The sequence below is a fragment of the Natator depressus genome, chromosome 14 (assembly GCF_965152275.1).
Source record: "Natator depressus isolate rNatDep1 chromosome 14, rNatDep2.hap1, whole genome shotgun sequence".
Taxonomy (NCBI): domain Eukaryota; kingdom Metazoa; phylum Chordata; order Testudines; family Cheloniidae; genus Natator; species Natator depressus.
The window spans coordinates 40,748,022-40,765,536 of NC_134247.1; the positions used below are offsets into that span (position 1 = coordinate 40,748,022).

General features: G+C 49.7%; 1 protein-coding gene across 1 annotated transcript in view; it reads right to left on the reverse strand.

Moving 5' to 3' along the window:
* Positions 1-9,734: 9,734 nt before the first annotated feature.
* LOC141998486 (E3 ubiquitin-protein ligase TRIM39-like) overlaps positions 9,735-17,515 on the reverse strand; it is a 30,847-nt gene continuing 23,066 nt past the window's right edge. Inside the window, 3 exon segments of the mRNA XM_074971345.1 lie at positions 9,735-9,913; positions 9,916-10,248; positions 11,711-11,770. Coding sequence (XP_074827446.1) covers positions 9,735-9,913; positions 9,916-10,248; positions 11,711-11,770 — 572 coding nt within the window.

Below are 17,515 nucleotides of genomic sequence, written 5' to 3' on the forward strand. Positions count from 1 at the left end.
TGAGGATCTGAGACTTAGAGTCTCACTTGGAGAAAACAGCCCTGGAAACATAAACTGATCAATGACCATGCAGTACTGCCAGCACCAAGTATTCAAAAGTCATGAGATTGGCTGAAGGAATCATGAGATCTTGTGTAAAATGTATCACTTTTTTGGTGCTGAGTGATGAGGTTTCACTTTGGTCAGATTCTCAAGTTTTTCCACTAATCCACAAGAGAAAATAACTCTTCAAACTTTTAAGCTTCTCCTGCAAGAAACTTGTATAAAAAAATAGAGAGAGAGAGAGTTTCTCCTATATTCACAGGATTCCAGGAGCTGGGGATTTAACAAAACCAAAAGATATTGAAGGAATCCAGATGACATTAAGAGAGTTTGTGAAACACACTTGTGATTTGTGTGTGATTTGGTGTGGAAAGGGAACAGCATCACTTCTTATCATTGCTGATACCTTTCTATCCCCCGTCACTGCTGTATCTGGACACCTCACAATCTTCAATGTGCTTAGCCTTCAGGGGCACCATTTCAGATTTTTGGGTGGGGGGGGCATCTTTAACCATGATTCCCAGGGCTATTTTCTACTGCATCAGTAGTCCACATTCACTTAAAAACTAGCCCAAAAGTAGCCCAATCTATTTATTTAAACATTTTTTTTATTAACACTATGGTCTATGCCTTTAAAAAGAATGACTATCTAGAGTACAATTAAATGATTGATATTAGCAGCACAGATTTATAACAAACAAAATTTGCCAACCCAATTGTACAAATTGTTCAGATTGGCATAGGGTTATGTTCACTGAAGGGTTTATACAAATAATTATGATAAATACAAAGGATTAAGCTGGAAGGAGGTTTCTAGTGTGTTGCTGTAAGGATTTGATACAGTAAACATCACCTCCATGAAATTCACTGATCACACTCAAGTTTGTGAGACTCTGCCATGCTCACAAATGTTGAACAGTAAGTACAATCGGAGATACGAATATTTACCAGCTGGAAGAGGAGATACAGCAGAAAGCTGCCAAATGGCTGCCCAAGGGTAGGAGTTGAGGGGCAGCAGCTCCTCAAAAGGTCTCTGGGAAAAAGGTCCAAGAAAAGTACAGCCCCACTCTGGGGAGATTTGGTAAAATCCAGACATTCCCAGGGGAATCGGTGTTTCTGTGTCACAGCCGATGGACCTGACCCAAAGTCCATTGTTGGCAAAGGAAAGACTTCCACAGACAAGTGGGACTAAATGGTAGAATAAATGGCCACAATGGGGCACTGCCATTCACTGCAAACTTAGAGAGTTGGAAAAAAACTGGAAAGTTTTAAGTGTAATTTAAACAATGTTTGTGGCGGTGGAAGCTTATGCTTGTTTCCTCACAGCAGGGAAAGATTCCAGGTTTTCTATTCTGCAGCACGGCTCTTGCAGCCTGGCTGTGCTCTACTTTCTCCATTTGTCAAAGTGTGGCTGCTGAAAAAAAATCAGTGTTACCACTTTTAATTCATTTCACTTTCAATGTCCTAGTGCTCCAAAGTCTGGGTTTCAAACACTGCCCAGGAATCTGGGTCTAAGAACTATTTTCAATCAGATACGTAGCCTTTAAAAAAGAAGTTATAAGTGCTGGAAGTAGGGGCACTAGGGGTGCAGCACCTAGGGCTGCCAACTCTCATGACTATAGGGGGAAGGGTAGCAACCTTTATGTATGCTTGGCAGCTGTACTGGATTGCCTTACCTGTAAAGGGTTAAGCAGTTCAAATAACCTAGTTGGCATCTGACCAGAAGGACCAATGAGACAAGAAGATACTTTCAAACCTGGGGGGGAAGGATTTGTTTGTTGTTCTGTGAGTTGTTCCCTCTCCGGATGGAGGGAGAAGCCAAGCAGGTACAATATCTCCTGAAAAATATACCTGGAATAATCCATCTAAATCCACAGAAACTGTGAGTAGGGCAAGGAAATGCGTTAGGTTATCATTTGTTTTGGCTTGTGAATTTTCCTATGCTACAGAAGTAGTTTCATTCCTGATTTTGCAACTGTGAAGCTGAGCCCCGAGGGGAATCCTCTGTGTTTTAAATCTTTTTCTTACCCTGTAAGGTTACTTTCCATCCTGATTTTGCAGGTGTGATTCTTTTACTTTTTTCTTTATAAATAAAGTTCTTCTTTTAAGAACCTGATTGATTTCAGTGTCCTGAAGACAAAGGGTCTGGTCTGTGCTCACTTTGGTAAGGCAACTGGTTGGTAGTTTATTCTCAAGCCTCACCAGAAAAGGGGATGAAGGGGCTTGGGGGCATATTTTGCGGGGATAGGGATTCCAAGTGACCCGTCACTGAATATTTTGTGTAAATCACTTGGTGGTGGCAGCAATACCAGTCCAAGGACAAGGAAAGGGATTTGTGCCTTGGAGAAGTTTTAACCTAAGATGGTAAAATATAAGCTTAGGGGGTCTTTCATGCAGGTCCCCACATCTGTACCCCTGAGTTCAGAGTGGGGTGGGAACCCTGACACCAACTCAGTTAGACTGGATGCCATTGCCACGTAAAACTTTTCACTCAGGTGTGGCCAGGATATCTTAATTGTACTCAGGTTAAATCACTACCTGGCTGGATTTCTCACACACACACACATGGCAGCCTTTAGGTATGGCTGGCTATATATATATATATATATATATATATATATATATATATTGTATGTATTTATATACACACATCTAAAACTGGTTTCGTTTGAATAAAAGCATACTGAAAGGTAAGTGAAAGCTTTCAGTTGTAAGATATTAAGGGAATTTAAGGTAAATAATTCTATGTTCATAAGAATGAGTCCTGTTTTGACTGATATGCCTGAGAAGGGTTAATATGGTTACAGTGGATAGTACTATGATGATATGAACAATGTTTTGTTTTTGAGTGTTCAAGTGATCACAGCTATGGAAGGAGAGGGCGATCATAAGAACACTTTTATTTATTTTCTGCTCCTGGAGCAATTATTGGAGGACCCCAATGGAAGGGGACCCTGTTTGAAAGAGAGGCAGATTTGGGGGTCTGGCACCAAGGAAGAAGTGGGAGGCGTTGGGAGACAGGCTCTATTAAGACCTCGTTTCTAGGACCACTACAATCCTAGGTCCCAGCGGTGGGCTAGGATTGGTAAGTGTAAGAAGCAATGAAGAGTCATCCAAATAAATAGATGCTTAGAATTTTAGAAGGGTCTGGCAGCCATGCAAGTTTGAATGGTAAGTTCCAATTAGTGTCCTTTTAAAATCAATTTTTTTTTTAAAGTATTCTTCCCCAGAAGGTCTGAGATCATGTCCCCTCAAGGCTACACATCCTTTGAGTCAGTCTTTCAGAAACTCTGTCCCTCCACAACACCGTGACATCTGGTCCTCAGCTGGACCCTTTCCATGTGAGTGAGAGATGCAGAAGGCTCGGAGGTGCCAGCGCCTCTCCATGTGCTCCGCACTAATCCTTGGGATCAAGGCCCAGGGTAACGCGATATCCTCACCAGCAATGGCAGCGACTGGGTGACCAGGGCCAGTCACTGAGACCTGGGCAGGGAATCTCCAGGGGCAGAAGGAAAATAAGCACGGACAACCCTGGTGCTGTCATCATATTTCAGGGGTGAAAGTAAGTAGAGGGACTTACTGGTATGTTGGGTCCCTCCTGGGCAAGGTGTGAGGGGGTGGCTCTGACCCCTGGAATGGGCGGGGCCTTGGGTGGAAGGAGCAGGGCTGGGGATCAGACTCCCCCAGCCAGCCCTTCATGGCAGCTGCTGCCATGGTGGCCAGGAGCCCTGGGGCTGTGGCGGTGGCAGTCGGCACCCCAGGGCTCTGGAGGTAATTTGAAGGACCCAGGGGTCCCAGCTGCTGTCCCTCCCCCTCCCCCGTCACAACAGAGCCAGGAGAGAACCCAGGAGTCCTGATCTCAAATACTCTACTGCTGTCTAGTAAATGGTTGTGTAACCCCATGGCAAAATGTTTGTCAAGCTCCCTCCACTAGCAGCTGAGCCATAGAAACAAGAGCAATTAATCCTGAAACTCAAGTAATAGAGAGAGGTTATTTTTAAGGGTGATTTTGTGATTGAAGATCATAATTTTTTTCAGGTTTCAGAGTAGCAGCCGTGTTAGTCTGTATTCACAAAAAGAAAAGGAGGACTTGTGACACCTTAGAGACTAACCAATTTATTTGAGCATAAGCTTGATGTGAGCTGTAGCTCACGAAAGCTTATGCTTAAATAAATTGGTTAGTCTCTAAGGTGTCACAAGTCCTCCTTTTCTTTTTGCATAATTTTTTTCAGTGCTTTATTTCATTCAGACCATCATGCTTTAACTATAATCTGTAGCTTCTGGTCTGACCTGCTGGAAACTGCAGGTGTTCCACATTGCAAACAGTTGACACACGTTTCAGTTGCTGGTATCCCACTCTGGCCGGTTTGCAGGTTGACAGTGAGAAACTGGCTCCCTGCTACTGCTGTTTAATCACATTGCCCCTCTGGTTGCAGCTCTGTACTGTGCGCTGGTGAGATTTGGAAGATTTCTCTTTCAAGATCGTCCCATGTCTCTGTGGGTGGGGCTATGGATCTTTTTCTTAAACCTTGACCCCAGAATTCTGTACACCGTCTATCAGTCTGCTTTGCAGATTGGGAGGCCGATCTCAGCACAAACAACTGAGAGAACCTGGGTTTTGGGCTTATTGCTGGGAGCAATCCTGTTGCTGGTGCTGGTGGCGAACTCAGAACTGATTTATCCATTGTCCACCTTAGGCCTCACCCTCACTGCTCCATGGCTACAGTCTTATCAGAGAACTTGGCCCCCTTGTTCTGAGTCTGAAGCTACTCTCAGCGACTGCTCCTGGGGACGGAGCTTCAGGCATCCTGTGATTTTTTTTTTTTTGGTTGGGGTGGAGAACGACAGGCAGGCAGAACACCTGCCTGAGATGTGAGATTCTCCCAGGCCGAACAGGCACCTGCTATTCCCATCTGTCGGGGGATGAGACCATCCCATGATGGCACAGCTTGGAGACCATCCCATGATGGCACAGCTTGAAGCCCATCTTAGAGTCCATCACTTGTACGGGGAGGCGGGAGGTGTCTGTACAAGAGGGAGTCCCAGAGAGTGGGGTTGGTCACAGATTTTCCATTCCCTGTGAGGATTTCGGTGTGTAGGCCGATGAAGGGGGGTAATTTAGAGGAGTTCTGAATGTTCAGACATTTTTTGGAAGAATTAGAATGCTGGAGATTGCTCAGCAGATCGGATTCCACTAGGTTCTAACTCACTTCAGCGGATGGTCAGAGGGACCTGAGGGAACAGCAGGAACGCTCCCACTTGTATTCCCTTGCACAGGAGCACAAGGAGGCTCAGGGCACATGCATGGCTCGACTGTATAACGCTACCTAAAGGAATCTGGCCTCATACACAGGGGCACATGCCCACTTAGCATGGGATCCGCATGGACACATACTCGAAGAAGAATCTTCTGATTCAATGAACAGCAGCTTGTTGTCTGGTGAACTAAGGGAATGCAACAGACCCAAGGGCTGCCTGATCGCTCCTTAGGGGTCTCCCACTCACACACCTCTCAGCTAGTTTCTTGCCCCCATTTCCTCCCCATCATTCCTGCCCGCTGCCCTAGAAGCACTGGTATGGACACTGAGGAGCAGGCAGTACAGACAGCTGGAGCCCTGGACAAGGGAGCCCACAGTGTGGCATTGACAGAACACTAGTTCTTGTGGCCACTCATGGGTGTGTGCAAGGGAGAGGGGGGGTGGGAAAGCAGGGGCAAAAGACTCTGCTGGAGCGGGGAGAGTGAGCTCCTCCAGCCCTGAGACAGAGTGGGAGATAGCTCCCCAAGCCCTGGGGTCGGGGGGGGGAGATCCAGCTCGTCTGGCTGCCGGGAAAAGCAAGTTCCACAGACCCAGGGCTGCAGTGGGAGGAGGGAAGAGCCAGCTCCATTCCACCAACCCTGGGGCCATGGTGGGGAGAACCAGTTCCTCCAGTCATGGGAGTGTGGGGGGGAGCCAACTTCTCGTCCCCTCAGGTTTGTGTGTGTGTGGGGGGGGGGAGCCAGCTCCTCCAGCTACAGGGAGAGGGAGAGCCAGCTACTCTGGCAGCGGGTCAGTGGTGGAGAGCCAGCTCCTCTGGCTGCAGGGGGCACAGAAAATGCTCCTCCAAATGCAGCCACATTTTTATTCCTGTGCATGCCCCTGTGGCCACTTTTTCCCTCCAGCCAGCTACGTATATCCATGAAGTCCGTGTTCTTTGTCAAGGCAGCTTTTTCCATGTGAATGGGCCTCCACTGTGAAACCTGGTATCTGTCAGCTTCCCTCTGCACAACTGGTCAAGTCACTCTCCTTCTCTGAAAAACAACCAGGAGTCCGTTGGCACCTGAAAGACTAACAGATTTATTTGGGCCTAAGATCTGGTGGGTAAAAAACCCACTTCTTCAGAGGCATGGAGTGAAAATTACAGATGCAGGCATAGATATACTGACAAATGAAGTCAAGGGAGTTACCTCACAAGTGGAGAACCAGTGTTGACAGGGCCAATTCGATCAGGATGGATGTGGTCCACTCCCAATAATTGAGGAGGAGGTGTCAATCCCAAGAGAGGGAAAGTTGCTTTTGTAGTGAGCCAGCCACTCCCTATTCAGGCCCAAATTGATGGTGTTAAATTTGCAAATGAATTGTAGCTCTGCAGTTTCTCTCTGAAGTCTGTTTCTGAAGTTTTTTTGTTCAAGTATGGCTACTTTTAAATCTGTTATAGAACGTCCAGGGAGATTGAAATGTTCTCCTACCGGCCTGATGTCCGATTTGTGTCTGTAATTTTCACTCCATGCATCTGAAGAAGTGGATTTTTTACCCACGAAAGCTTATGCCCAAATAAATCTGTTAGTCTTTAAGGTGCCACCGGACTCCTTGTTGTTTTAGTGGATACAGACTAACACGGCTACCCCATGAGACTTGTCTCCTTCTCTGAAACATCCTCTAGTGTTAGGCTTGAACAATGGTTGCAACCTCTTGGTGTGTCTGGAGACACCTTTGCTGAGCTCAGGTGTACTGTACTCCTGGGGGAATTCTGCACCAAGAAATTACAAATTCTGTGCATGTTTTAAAATTCTGCATGTTTTATTTGTCAAAAATAACACAATAAAATCACACCAGTTTCAATTATTTTAGTAATTAATTTCAAAATACTTGTCAGCAAGTATGTCAACGACACAGACAGCAAAAAAGATTCCTCTGGGAATGGAGAGTTAAATCCTAAAATGGGTGGCCAACCTGTGGCTCCGGAGACACACGTGGCTCTTCAGAGGTTAATATGTGGCTCCTTGCATAGGTGCTGACTCCGGGGCTGGAGCTACAGACACCAACTTTCCAATGTGCTCGGGGGGTGGGGGGGCACTCACTACTCAACCCCCTGCTCTGCCCCAGGCCCTGCCCCCACTCCACCCCTTCCCCCAAAGCCCCCGCCCCTTCCCCCAAACATGCTGTGCCCTCCCTCCTCCCCCTCAGAGCCTCCTGAACATGCAAAACAGATGATCATGGCAGGCGGGAGGCATGCGGGGGAGGGGGAGGCGCTGGAGGCGGATGAGCTGAAAAGGGGGCTGCTGACATATTACTGTGGCTCTTTGGCAATGTACATTGGTAAATTCTGGCTCCTTCTAAGGTTGGCCACCCCTGCCCTAAAACAATCCAGTTCCAGTTGGGGGCTGCTGGAGGGGGTTGCGTGAGGCCCCCCCCCTGCCCCGACACATGCTCCCTTCCCTCTCTGGCCCCCCAGAGCCCAGCCGTAGGGCCTCCTGGCCCAGACACCTGCCCCTTCCTTCCAGAGCCCAGCCACAGGCCGCCCCAAGCCCAGACATCTGCCCACTCTCCCCCAAGAGCTCAGCCACAGGCTCTGCTCAGCACAGCTTTGTCTCGCTGGTGGACGTGGTAAAGCCCTGTCCTGCCTCACCTTTTGCCAGAGCCGGGTCTCCCGGGCCCACTCCCATCTCTGGTGGATGATCAAGCCCTGCCGCACAGCATACAGAGCCTCCATCCCTGCCCAGGCACTCGGCTCACTGCAAGAGGGAGAGTGGGCTCTGCAGAGTCCAGCAGCCCCTCGTGGTGGCCAGCAGCTCTGCAGCCCCAATTCCGTGCAGCGCATGGGATTCTGTGCAAAATCTGCACAATTCCCCCGGGAGTAAGTTTCACATCGAGTTTTACACATCATTTTCTCTAGCACTCGTTTTCCATCTGTGTATTTCTCTGAATCTCCCTAACCCTTCTCTATTCCTTATCAGTGATCATTCCACCTCAGGTTCCCAGGTCTTTCCCCTGAGTTTATTCCTTCGTCTCTTGCTGCTCACTCAGATCATTTCCCTCCTCAGGATAATTTTGCATTCACTCTTCATTTGAATTTCCCTCCACTTTCTCCAGGCTTCTCTCTTTACACTGGTTTTACTTTATTTTTCCCTTTTTTATTCTTTCATTTCTTCACTCCCTTAAATCTGCCCTGTGCGTGACTCTCCACATCTTCATCTAGTTGACATCACCCTGCCCTCTAAATCCTTCCCACCTAAACAGCCCTTTCTTCATGGCTTGTAGGTCACACTCCTCAGTCCCTGGCTCTCCCACTCCCAGGATCCCTGCTGGTTCAGAGCTTCCAGATTCTCCCCAACTCTCCAAATACTAATTAATTCTGTGTCCCTCCCACCCCCACATCAGCCTGTCCCCAGATGTTAATTCTCCCCCAACTCCACATCACTCCTTCCCCCAGCCCCTCCATCAGTTCTGACCCTTCCCAGCCCCCACATCTTCTTCTCAGAGCCCCTATGCTCCTCTTGCAGTTCCAGGGGTTCTTCCCCCTTCCCTTCCCTCCCCTTTCTTCCCCTCCCACCGCTGGTACTGCAGAGAGGGAGGAGTTTCCAGGCATAGGCGCTGACTCTGTGGGTGCTCTGGAGTTGGAGCACCCACAGGGAAAAATTGGTGGGTGCAGAGCAGCCAACCTCCCCTCCCCGCCCCACCTCATCTCTGTCTCCATCTCCTCCCCTGAGCACACTGCTTCCCTGCTTCTTCTCCCAGCGCTTGCTGCCACAAAACAGCTGTTTTGTGGCGTAACAAGCTCCGGGAGGGAAGGGGGAGGAGCAGGAATGCCCAGAGCTCAGGGGAAAAGGTGGGGAAGAGGCGGGGCCAGGGTGGGGATTTGGGGAAGGGGTTGGAATAGGGGCAGGGAAGGGGCAGAGTGGGGGGCGGGGACCTTAAGGAAGGGGTTGGAATGGGGGCGGGGCAGGGGCAGAGTTGGGGTGGGGCTGAGGGGGTCGAGCACCTACCGGTGCCAGCAGAAGTGGGCGCCTATGTTTCCAGGGGTCATAAAGCTAAGAGGCCAGAGGGTTAGGTAGACAGGAGTCCTCCAGACAATAGGGGCTAGGATGACTTGGCTAGAGAAGCCCATTTTTTCGTGTCCAGTGGGTTGTTCCCCCCCCATGTCTCAGTGACACTGTCTGACCCAGCATCCCCAGAGTCCTCCTGGACCATACAGGACAGTGGCAAACAGGCTGCACAATCCCTGGGGCAATGAGATTGGCTTCCCTGCCTCTCTCACTCCCTGATTTCTATGGTTTGATAGTGCAGAGGCTGCACAGAGTTGAGACCAGAAGCAACCTCCAGGGTAACAGTGACGGCATGATAGAAAGTCCACAGGCAGAGACAACGGTGTGTGAGGCTAGGGAGGCTGATCTCAGCGTCCCCAGTGGGATATTCCCCCCTCCCTTACATGTCTCAGCGACACAGTCTGAGCCGGGATCCCCACCCGACCCAGAGCCAGCGTCGGATTCTCTCCCGAGGGATGGAGCCTGGTGGGAAAGTGAAGATTGGGGACTCGTCACCAGCATCGATAAATGTCACCTGCCCCCGGGTACAGTCCAGATAAACCCGGATCCTACTGGGGACCTGGCTCAGGGTCGGGGGGTCGCAGGGGAGGTGAGAGCCCGGAACTGATCCCTGCACCGCTGTACAGCCCAGATCTCTCCCTCAGGGCTGAGGCTGATCCATCCCTTCCTCCTCAAAGAGACTCTGGCCACCCCCACAGCCCAGTATCTCCCACCCCCCACCTTCACCTCCCAGCAATGACTCCCTGAGGTGAATCCCTCATAGCCCAGCACACAGAAACAATAGTCAAATCTCTCAGGGTTGTCGGGCAGTTGCTGCCGTGTGTCTCCCCATCTCACACTTTTCCGATCCTGAGACAGGATGAGTTGGGGATGAGCCGTGTCTGGATCCAGAGTCACATTCGCTGGAGAGAGAGAGAAAATCAGAGTGTTAGGGGCAGAGCTCAGCCCTGGGGGAGGCTGGGGCCATTTCTCACACTCTCCAGCAGCCCTGTTCTGGCTGGGACAGGCCTGGATCCCAGAAAGCTGCCTCTGACCTGGCAGTCTGAGGCTGAGCAGAGGTGTCACTGAAGCTCCTCACTCTGTTTCTCATTTGCTTGCAGAAGCTTCAGCTCCCTGTTCCCTCTGCTGGGGCTGCTCATTTCCCAGCAGCAGAGACACAGGCAGGAAGGTATCAGAAGCGTTTGGTGAGGAGGGAACAGAGGAGGCAGGTACCAGCTTTAAACCCCAGAGAGAAGCTCCCTCCCCTAATGAAGCCTCCAATCCCAGGCCAGGGAACAAAGAGGAAGGTGCAGTGTAGGGGAAGAGCTGCTTAAGACCAATGAGTTGGAAGTGGCATAGGGTGCGGGTAGCCCCATCACTAGGCCAGAGAGAAGGGATGAGCTGCCAGCCTGAGAGATAGAGCATCTCCCCAACCCAGGAAGCAGCTCCAATGGGCGAGCCCAGCCCTGACCAGAGGAAAGGCAGGATGTTGGAGAAGGGCGATGAGGAGTTTCTGGGTAAAGCAGAGGGATGTGTCAGCCCTCAGGGGAGAGAGCTCTGTTCGGGTGCTGCTCAGTGAGAATGAGTGGGCACGAACGCAGCATCAGTTCATCCGTGGGCCTGAACGCCGCACAAAGTTTGTTGTTAGGAGTGTTTGACTTCACTTTGGGATCTCCCCAGGAGTGCTAGAAGCTTGAGAGATGTTGCGGGGGTCACGAAGTCCTGCTGTCTGTGGCCCCACCTCCTCCATAGCCCCGCCCACTTCTCCTCTTCCTGCTGAAGCCCCACCCCCTGGCCAGGCTGAGAACCTTGGCCCCTATGGAGAGCCCCTGTCCTTCCACCTGCCTGGGCAGAGGTCTGGGGGCACAGAGAGCAGCCCTTGGCCCATATCCCCACTCTCCAGAGTGCGCCACCCAGGGCAGGTGGAGGATGCAGGGCTCCCCAGCACAGCTCCCCAGTGGCAGCCTGGCTCTAGTTTTTGGCCTGGCCAGGAGGCAGGGCCTCAGGGGAAGAGGAGCAGGGGTGGGGCAACTGAGAGGGGCCAGCACTGGGAAGAGGCTGGAGCTGTGAGCAGCGGAGAGCTGATCAGCTGTCCCAACATGAAGCACTGTCTGCGATGCTCCACACCTGCCCAAGGCTTGAGGTTTGGGGGAAACTTGGCCTCCTGCCACCAAACTATGCCCATGTTAAAAATTGGGGGGGGGCATGCCCCCCTGCTCCACCTTGTTCCTGTGCCCCTGGATCTCCTCGCTGTTCAGTGTGTTAGAGGGCTCTGTGTGCCATGGCCACTGTTGGTTTGTTTGGTAACTTTAGCTACAATCTCATGAAGATGTTTTCACTGGAATTTTCTCATAATTTAAAGACAATCTCCAGCTGCAAACTCACCCAGTCTGTGTGCTCCTAGGGGTTCCCCTCTTTTTGTCTCCACTTCATATGGCAGAGTGTCTGGAGCAGGAAAGGAGAAAAGAGACGAGATTTCAGGCTCTCATATCTATAATGACTAACCAGTTTATTTGAGCATGAGCTTTCGTGAGCTACAGCTCACTTCATCGGATGCATAGCATATCGTGGAAACTGCAGAAGACATTATATACACACAGAGACCATGAAACAAAACTTCCTCCCACCCCACTCTCCTGCTGGTAACATTACCCTCTGATCCCACTGAGAGTTACCAAAAGCATCTACAGCATTTGCTCAAGAAACTTCCTGAAAAAGCACAAGATCAAATCCGCACAGACACACCCCTGGAACCCCGACCTGGGATATTCTATCTACTACCCAAGATCCATAAACCTGGAAATCCTGGGCGCCCCATCATCTCAGGCATTGGCACCCTGACAGCAGGATTGTCCGGCTATGTAGACTCACTCCTCAGGCCCTACGCTACCAGCACTCCCAGCTACCTTCGAGACACCACTGACTTCCTGAGGAAACTACAATCCATCGGTGATCTTCCTGATAACACCATCCTGGCCACTATGGATGTAGAAGCCCTCTACACCAACATTCCACACAAAGATGGACTACAAGCCATCAAGAACACTATCCCCGATAATGTCACGGCTAACCTGGTGGCTGAACTTTGTGACTTTGTCCTTACCCATAACTATTTTACATTTGGGGACAATGTATACCTTCAGATCAGCGGCACTGCTATGGGTACCCGCATGGCCCCACAGTATGCCAACATTTTTATGGCTGATTTAGAACAACGCTTCCTCAGCTCTCGTCCCCTAACGCCCCTACTTTACTTGCGCTATATTGATGACATCTTCATCATCTGGACCCATGGAAAAGAAGCCCTTGAGGAATTCCACCATGATTTCAACAATTTCCATCCCACCATCAACCTCAGCCTGGTCCAGTCCACACAAGAGATCCACTTCCTGGACACTACAGTGCTAATAAACGATGGTCAGATCAACACCACCCTATACCGGAAACCTACTGACCGCTATTCCTACCTACATGCCTCCAGCTTTCACCCTGACCACACCACACGATCCATCGTCTACAGCCAAGCTCTGCGATACAACCGCATTTGCTCCAACCCCTCAGACAGAGACAAACACCTACAAGATCTCTATCAAGCATTCTTACAACTACAATACCCACCTGCGGAAGTGAAGAAACAGATTGATAGAGCCAGAAGAGTTCCCAGAAGTCACCTACTACAGGACAGGCCTAACAAAGAAAATAACAGAACGCCACTAGCCGTCACCTTCAGCCCCCAACTAAAACCCCTCCAACGCATTATTAAGGATCTACAACCTATCCTGAAGGATGACCCAACACTCTCACAAATCTTGGGAGAAAGGCCAGTCCTTGCCTACAGACAGCCCCCCAACCTGAAGCGAATACTCACCAACAACCACATACCACACAACAGAACCACTAACCCAGGAACCTATCCTTGCAACAAAGCCCGTTGCCAACTGTGCCCACATATCTATTCAGGGGACACCATCACAGGGACTAACAACATCAGCCACACTATCAGAGGCTCGTTCACCTGCACATCCACCAATGTGATATATGCCATCATGTGCCAGCAATGCCCCTCTGCCATGTACATTGGTCAAACTGGACAGTCTCTACGTAAAAGAATAAATGGACACAAATCAGATGTTAAGAATTATAACATTCATAAACCAGTCGGAGAACACTTCAATCTCTCTGGTCACGCAATCACAGACATGAGGGTCGCTATCTTAAAGCAAAAAAACTTCAAATCCAGACTCCAGCGAGAAACTGCTGAATTGGAATTCATTTGCAAATTGGATACTATTAATTTGGGCTTGAATAGAGACTGGGAGTGGCTAAGTCATTATGCAAGGTAGCCTATCTCCCCTTGTTTTTTTCCTACAAACCCCCCCCCAAGACGTTCTGGTTAAACTTGGATTATTGCTGTGCACATTGTAAGATGAGCTATTGCCAGCAGGAGAGTGAGTTTGTGTGTGTGGTTTTTGGAGGGGGGTGTGTGTGGGGAGGGGGGGGTGAGAAAACCTGGATTAGTGCTGGAAATGACCCACCTTGATTATCATGCGCATTATAAAGAGAGGTTTCAAAGAGGGATGGGCTATTACCAGCAGGAGAGTGAGTTTGTATGTGTGTCTGTGGGGGGGGGGGGGGGGGAAGGGTGAGAAAACCTGGATTTGTGCTGGAAATGGCCCAACTTGATGATCACTTTAGATAAGCTGTTACCAGCAGGAGAGTGGGGTGGGAGGAAGTTTTGTTTCATGGTCTCTGTGTGTATATAATGTCTTCTGCAGTTTCCACGATATGCTATGCATCCGATGAAGTGAGCTGTAGCTCACGAAAGCTCATGCTCAAATAAACTGGTTAGTCTCTAAGGTGCCACAAGTACTCCTTTTCTTTTTTCTTTTTACGAATACAGACTAACACGGCTGTTACTCTGAAACATATCTATAATGACATCCTCACTCTGAACTCATAGACCTGTGTTTTAATTATGATAGAGAACCAGATCAAGACACATTCAGGTATTTAATATAAAAAGTTCTGAAACCTTCTATTTCCTCTCTCATTCAGGCCTCTCCCAGTAATGGCAGCAACATGATCTTCCATGAAGCTTCACAACCATCTTAGGACACACAATCTGTAACAGAGATTTACTTTTCTCTCATCATCCCCTCCCACCCTTCAGACTCCAGTTGGTTTGTCTCATTCACTTACTGCCTTTTATAGTAATCTAGAACCAGATCATACAAAGACTTTAGCATAAAAGTAACTTTACCCACTTTGGTCCCTTTGACACTAATGGGCTGTTAAGAGGCTGTGAAATCCTGGCTTTAATTGTGAGTCTGTTTACTCAGTTTCTCTAGCACGACCAGCACAATGGGGCCTTGTCCTTCATAGGCAGATATAGGAACAATAATAAAATCATTTTTTCAAAGTGGAAAGTGAGGCTCAGAGAAGGTGGCTCAGTGAGCCAGATTCACCCCTGGCAAAAGGAGAGAGGGGAGGGGCCATTTGTGACTCTGCTGTTCAGTGGCTGCAGGGGCCGGTGCAGACCTTGGCCCAGGCTGAGGAAGTTCTGAAGCCAGCCAGAGTTACCTCCCTCTGACAATGGCCCCCGTGTGCCTTGCCCAGAGTGCAGTGTCAGAGGCCCAGCTTTACACTGCCCACCTCCCTTTGTCCCTCATCCACCCCCCTCCCTTTTCCACCCGCCCTCGCCACCCCCACCCCATTCCCAGCCCTCTCAGGAACCCGCCTTGTGCCTGCAGCTGCTGGGGAGGGGGCACCAGAGGCTCCTGTGTTGAAGGGATCCCTCACCATGGGGGAGGGGCTTTCTCCTTCCCTGCAGCCCATTTGGCCCAGACTAGCTGCCGTACGGGACCAGAACCCAGTGATGGGCTGGGGCCAGCTTTTGGACAGACCAAGATGGAGCGTTTATACTGACTGACTTAGCTTTGGCCTGGACTCTGGTTAGCAGTTTGCTTGGCAAAAGGAAATGTTGCCTTAAATTGCCTTGTTATTAAGTGATGTGTTCATAAGTTGCTGTGTGGGACAAAGAGATGTTTTGACCATGCAACAGACACCCAAAGGAGCAGTTAGCAAAGTCTGCAACACCTATGCAGAGAAGAGAATAGAGACGTGAAAATAGCTTTGACAGCAAAAGCCCGGCTTTTAAAAAGCTCATGCATGTGTAGTGTGAGTTATAAAAGGTGCTTAATATTCATAACACTCAAAGGTGATTGGAAAAGAAAAGACAGTTACCTTTTCCATAACAGGTGTTCTTCGAGATGTGTTGCTCACGTCCATTTCACAGTAGGTGTGCGTGCTCGCCATGTGCACTATTACTGGAAGTTTTTCCCCTAGCAGTACCCGTAGGGCAGCGCCTCCATGGCACAGTTTAAGGGGCGCTGCGCACTCCCCCAACCCTCAGTTCCTTCTTGCCGGACAACTCTGACAGTGGGGAAGGAGGGTGGGATGTGGAGTGGACATGAGGAGCACATCTCAAAGAACACCGGTTACAGAAAAAAGAACGAGGAGTTCTTGTGGCACCTTAGCCTTGGTCCACACTAGGAGCTGAGGTCGAATTTAGCAGCATTAAGTCGATTTAACCCTGCACCTGTCCACACGACGAAGAACCCATCCACACGACGAAGCCCTTTTTTTCAACTTAAAGGGCTCTTAAAATCGATTTCCTTGCTCCACCCCCGACAAGGGGATTAGCGCTGAAATCGGCCTTGCCGGGTCGAATTTGGGGTACTGAGGACACAATTAGACGGTATTGGCCTCCGGGTGCTATCCCAGAGTGCTCAGTTGTGACCGCTCTGGACAGCACTTTCAACTCAGATGCACTGGCCAGGTAGACAGGAAAAGGCCCGCGAACTTTTGAATTTCAATTTCGTGTTTGGCCAGCTTGGCAAGCTGCAGGTGACCATAATGGAGTCCCAGAATCGCAAACGAGCTCCAGCATGGACAGAACGGGAGGTACGGGATCTGATCGCTGTATGGGGAGAGGAATCCGTGCTATCAGAACTCCGTTCCAGTTTTCGAAATGCCAAAACATTTGTCAAAATCTCCCAGGGCATGAAGGACAGAGGCCATAACAGGGACCCGAAGTAGTGCCGCGTGAAACTTAAGGAGCTGAGGCAAGCCTACCAGAAAACCAGAGAGGCGAACAGCCGCTCCGGGTCAGAGCCCAAAACATGCCGCTTCTATGATGAGCTGCAGGCCATTTTAGGGGGTTCAGCCACCACTACCCCAGCCGTGTTGTTTGACTCCTTCAATGGAGATGGAGGCAACACGGAAGCAGGTTTTGAGGACGAGGAAGATGATGATGATGATGAGGTTGTAGATCGCTCACAGCAAGCAAGCGGAGAAACTGGTTTTCCCGACAGCCAGGAACTGTTTCTGACCCTGGACCTGGAGCCAGTACCCCCCGAACTCACCCAAGGCTGCCTCCCAGACCCAACAGGCGGAGAAGGGACCTCTGGTGAGTGTACCTTTTAAAATACTATACATGGTTTAAAAGCAAGCATGTTTAATGATTAATTTGCCCTGGCATTCGCGGCTCTCCTAGATATACTCCCAAAGTTTTTGCAAAAGGTTTCTGGGAAGGGCAACCTTATTCCATCCACCATGGTAGGACACTTTACCACTCCAGGCCAGTAGCGCGTACTCTGGAATCACTGTAGCACAAAGCCTTGCAGTGCATGTTTGCTGGTGTTCAAACAACATCCATTCTTTATCTCTCTGTGTTAGCCTCAGGTGAGTGATATCATTCATGGTCACCTGGTTGAAATAGGGTGCTTTTCTTAAGGGGACATTCAGAGGTGCCCATTCCTGCTGGGCTGTTTGCCTGTAGCTGAACAGAAATGTTCCCCGTTGTTAGCCACGGGGAGGGGGGAGGGGCTATCCACGCGCTGTGGGGAGGCAAAATGCAACCTCGGAGCGAAAGCACATGTGCTATGTATGTAATGTTAACAGCAAGGTTTACCGTGAAAGAGTGTAGCCATTGTTCTAGAAAATGTGTCTTTTTAAATACCACTGTCCCCATTTTTTCCCCCACCAGTTGCATGTGTTTCAATGATCACAGGATCTTCTCCTTCCCAGAGGCTAGCGAAGATCAGAAGGTGAAAAAAACGCACTCATGATGAAATGTTCTCTGAGCTCATGCTGTCCTCCCGCACTGACAGAGCACAGAGGAATGCGTGG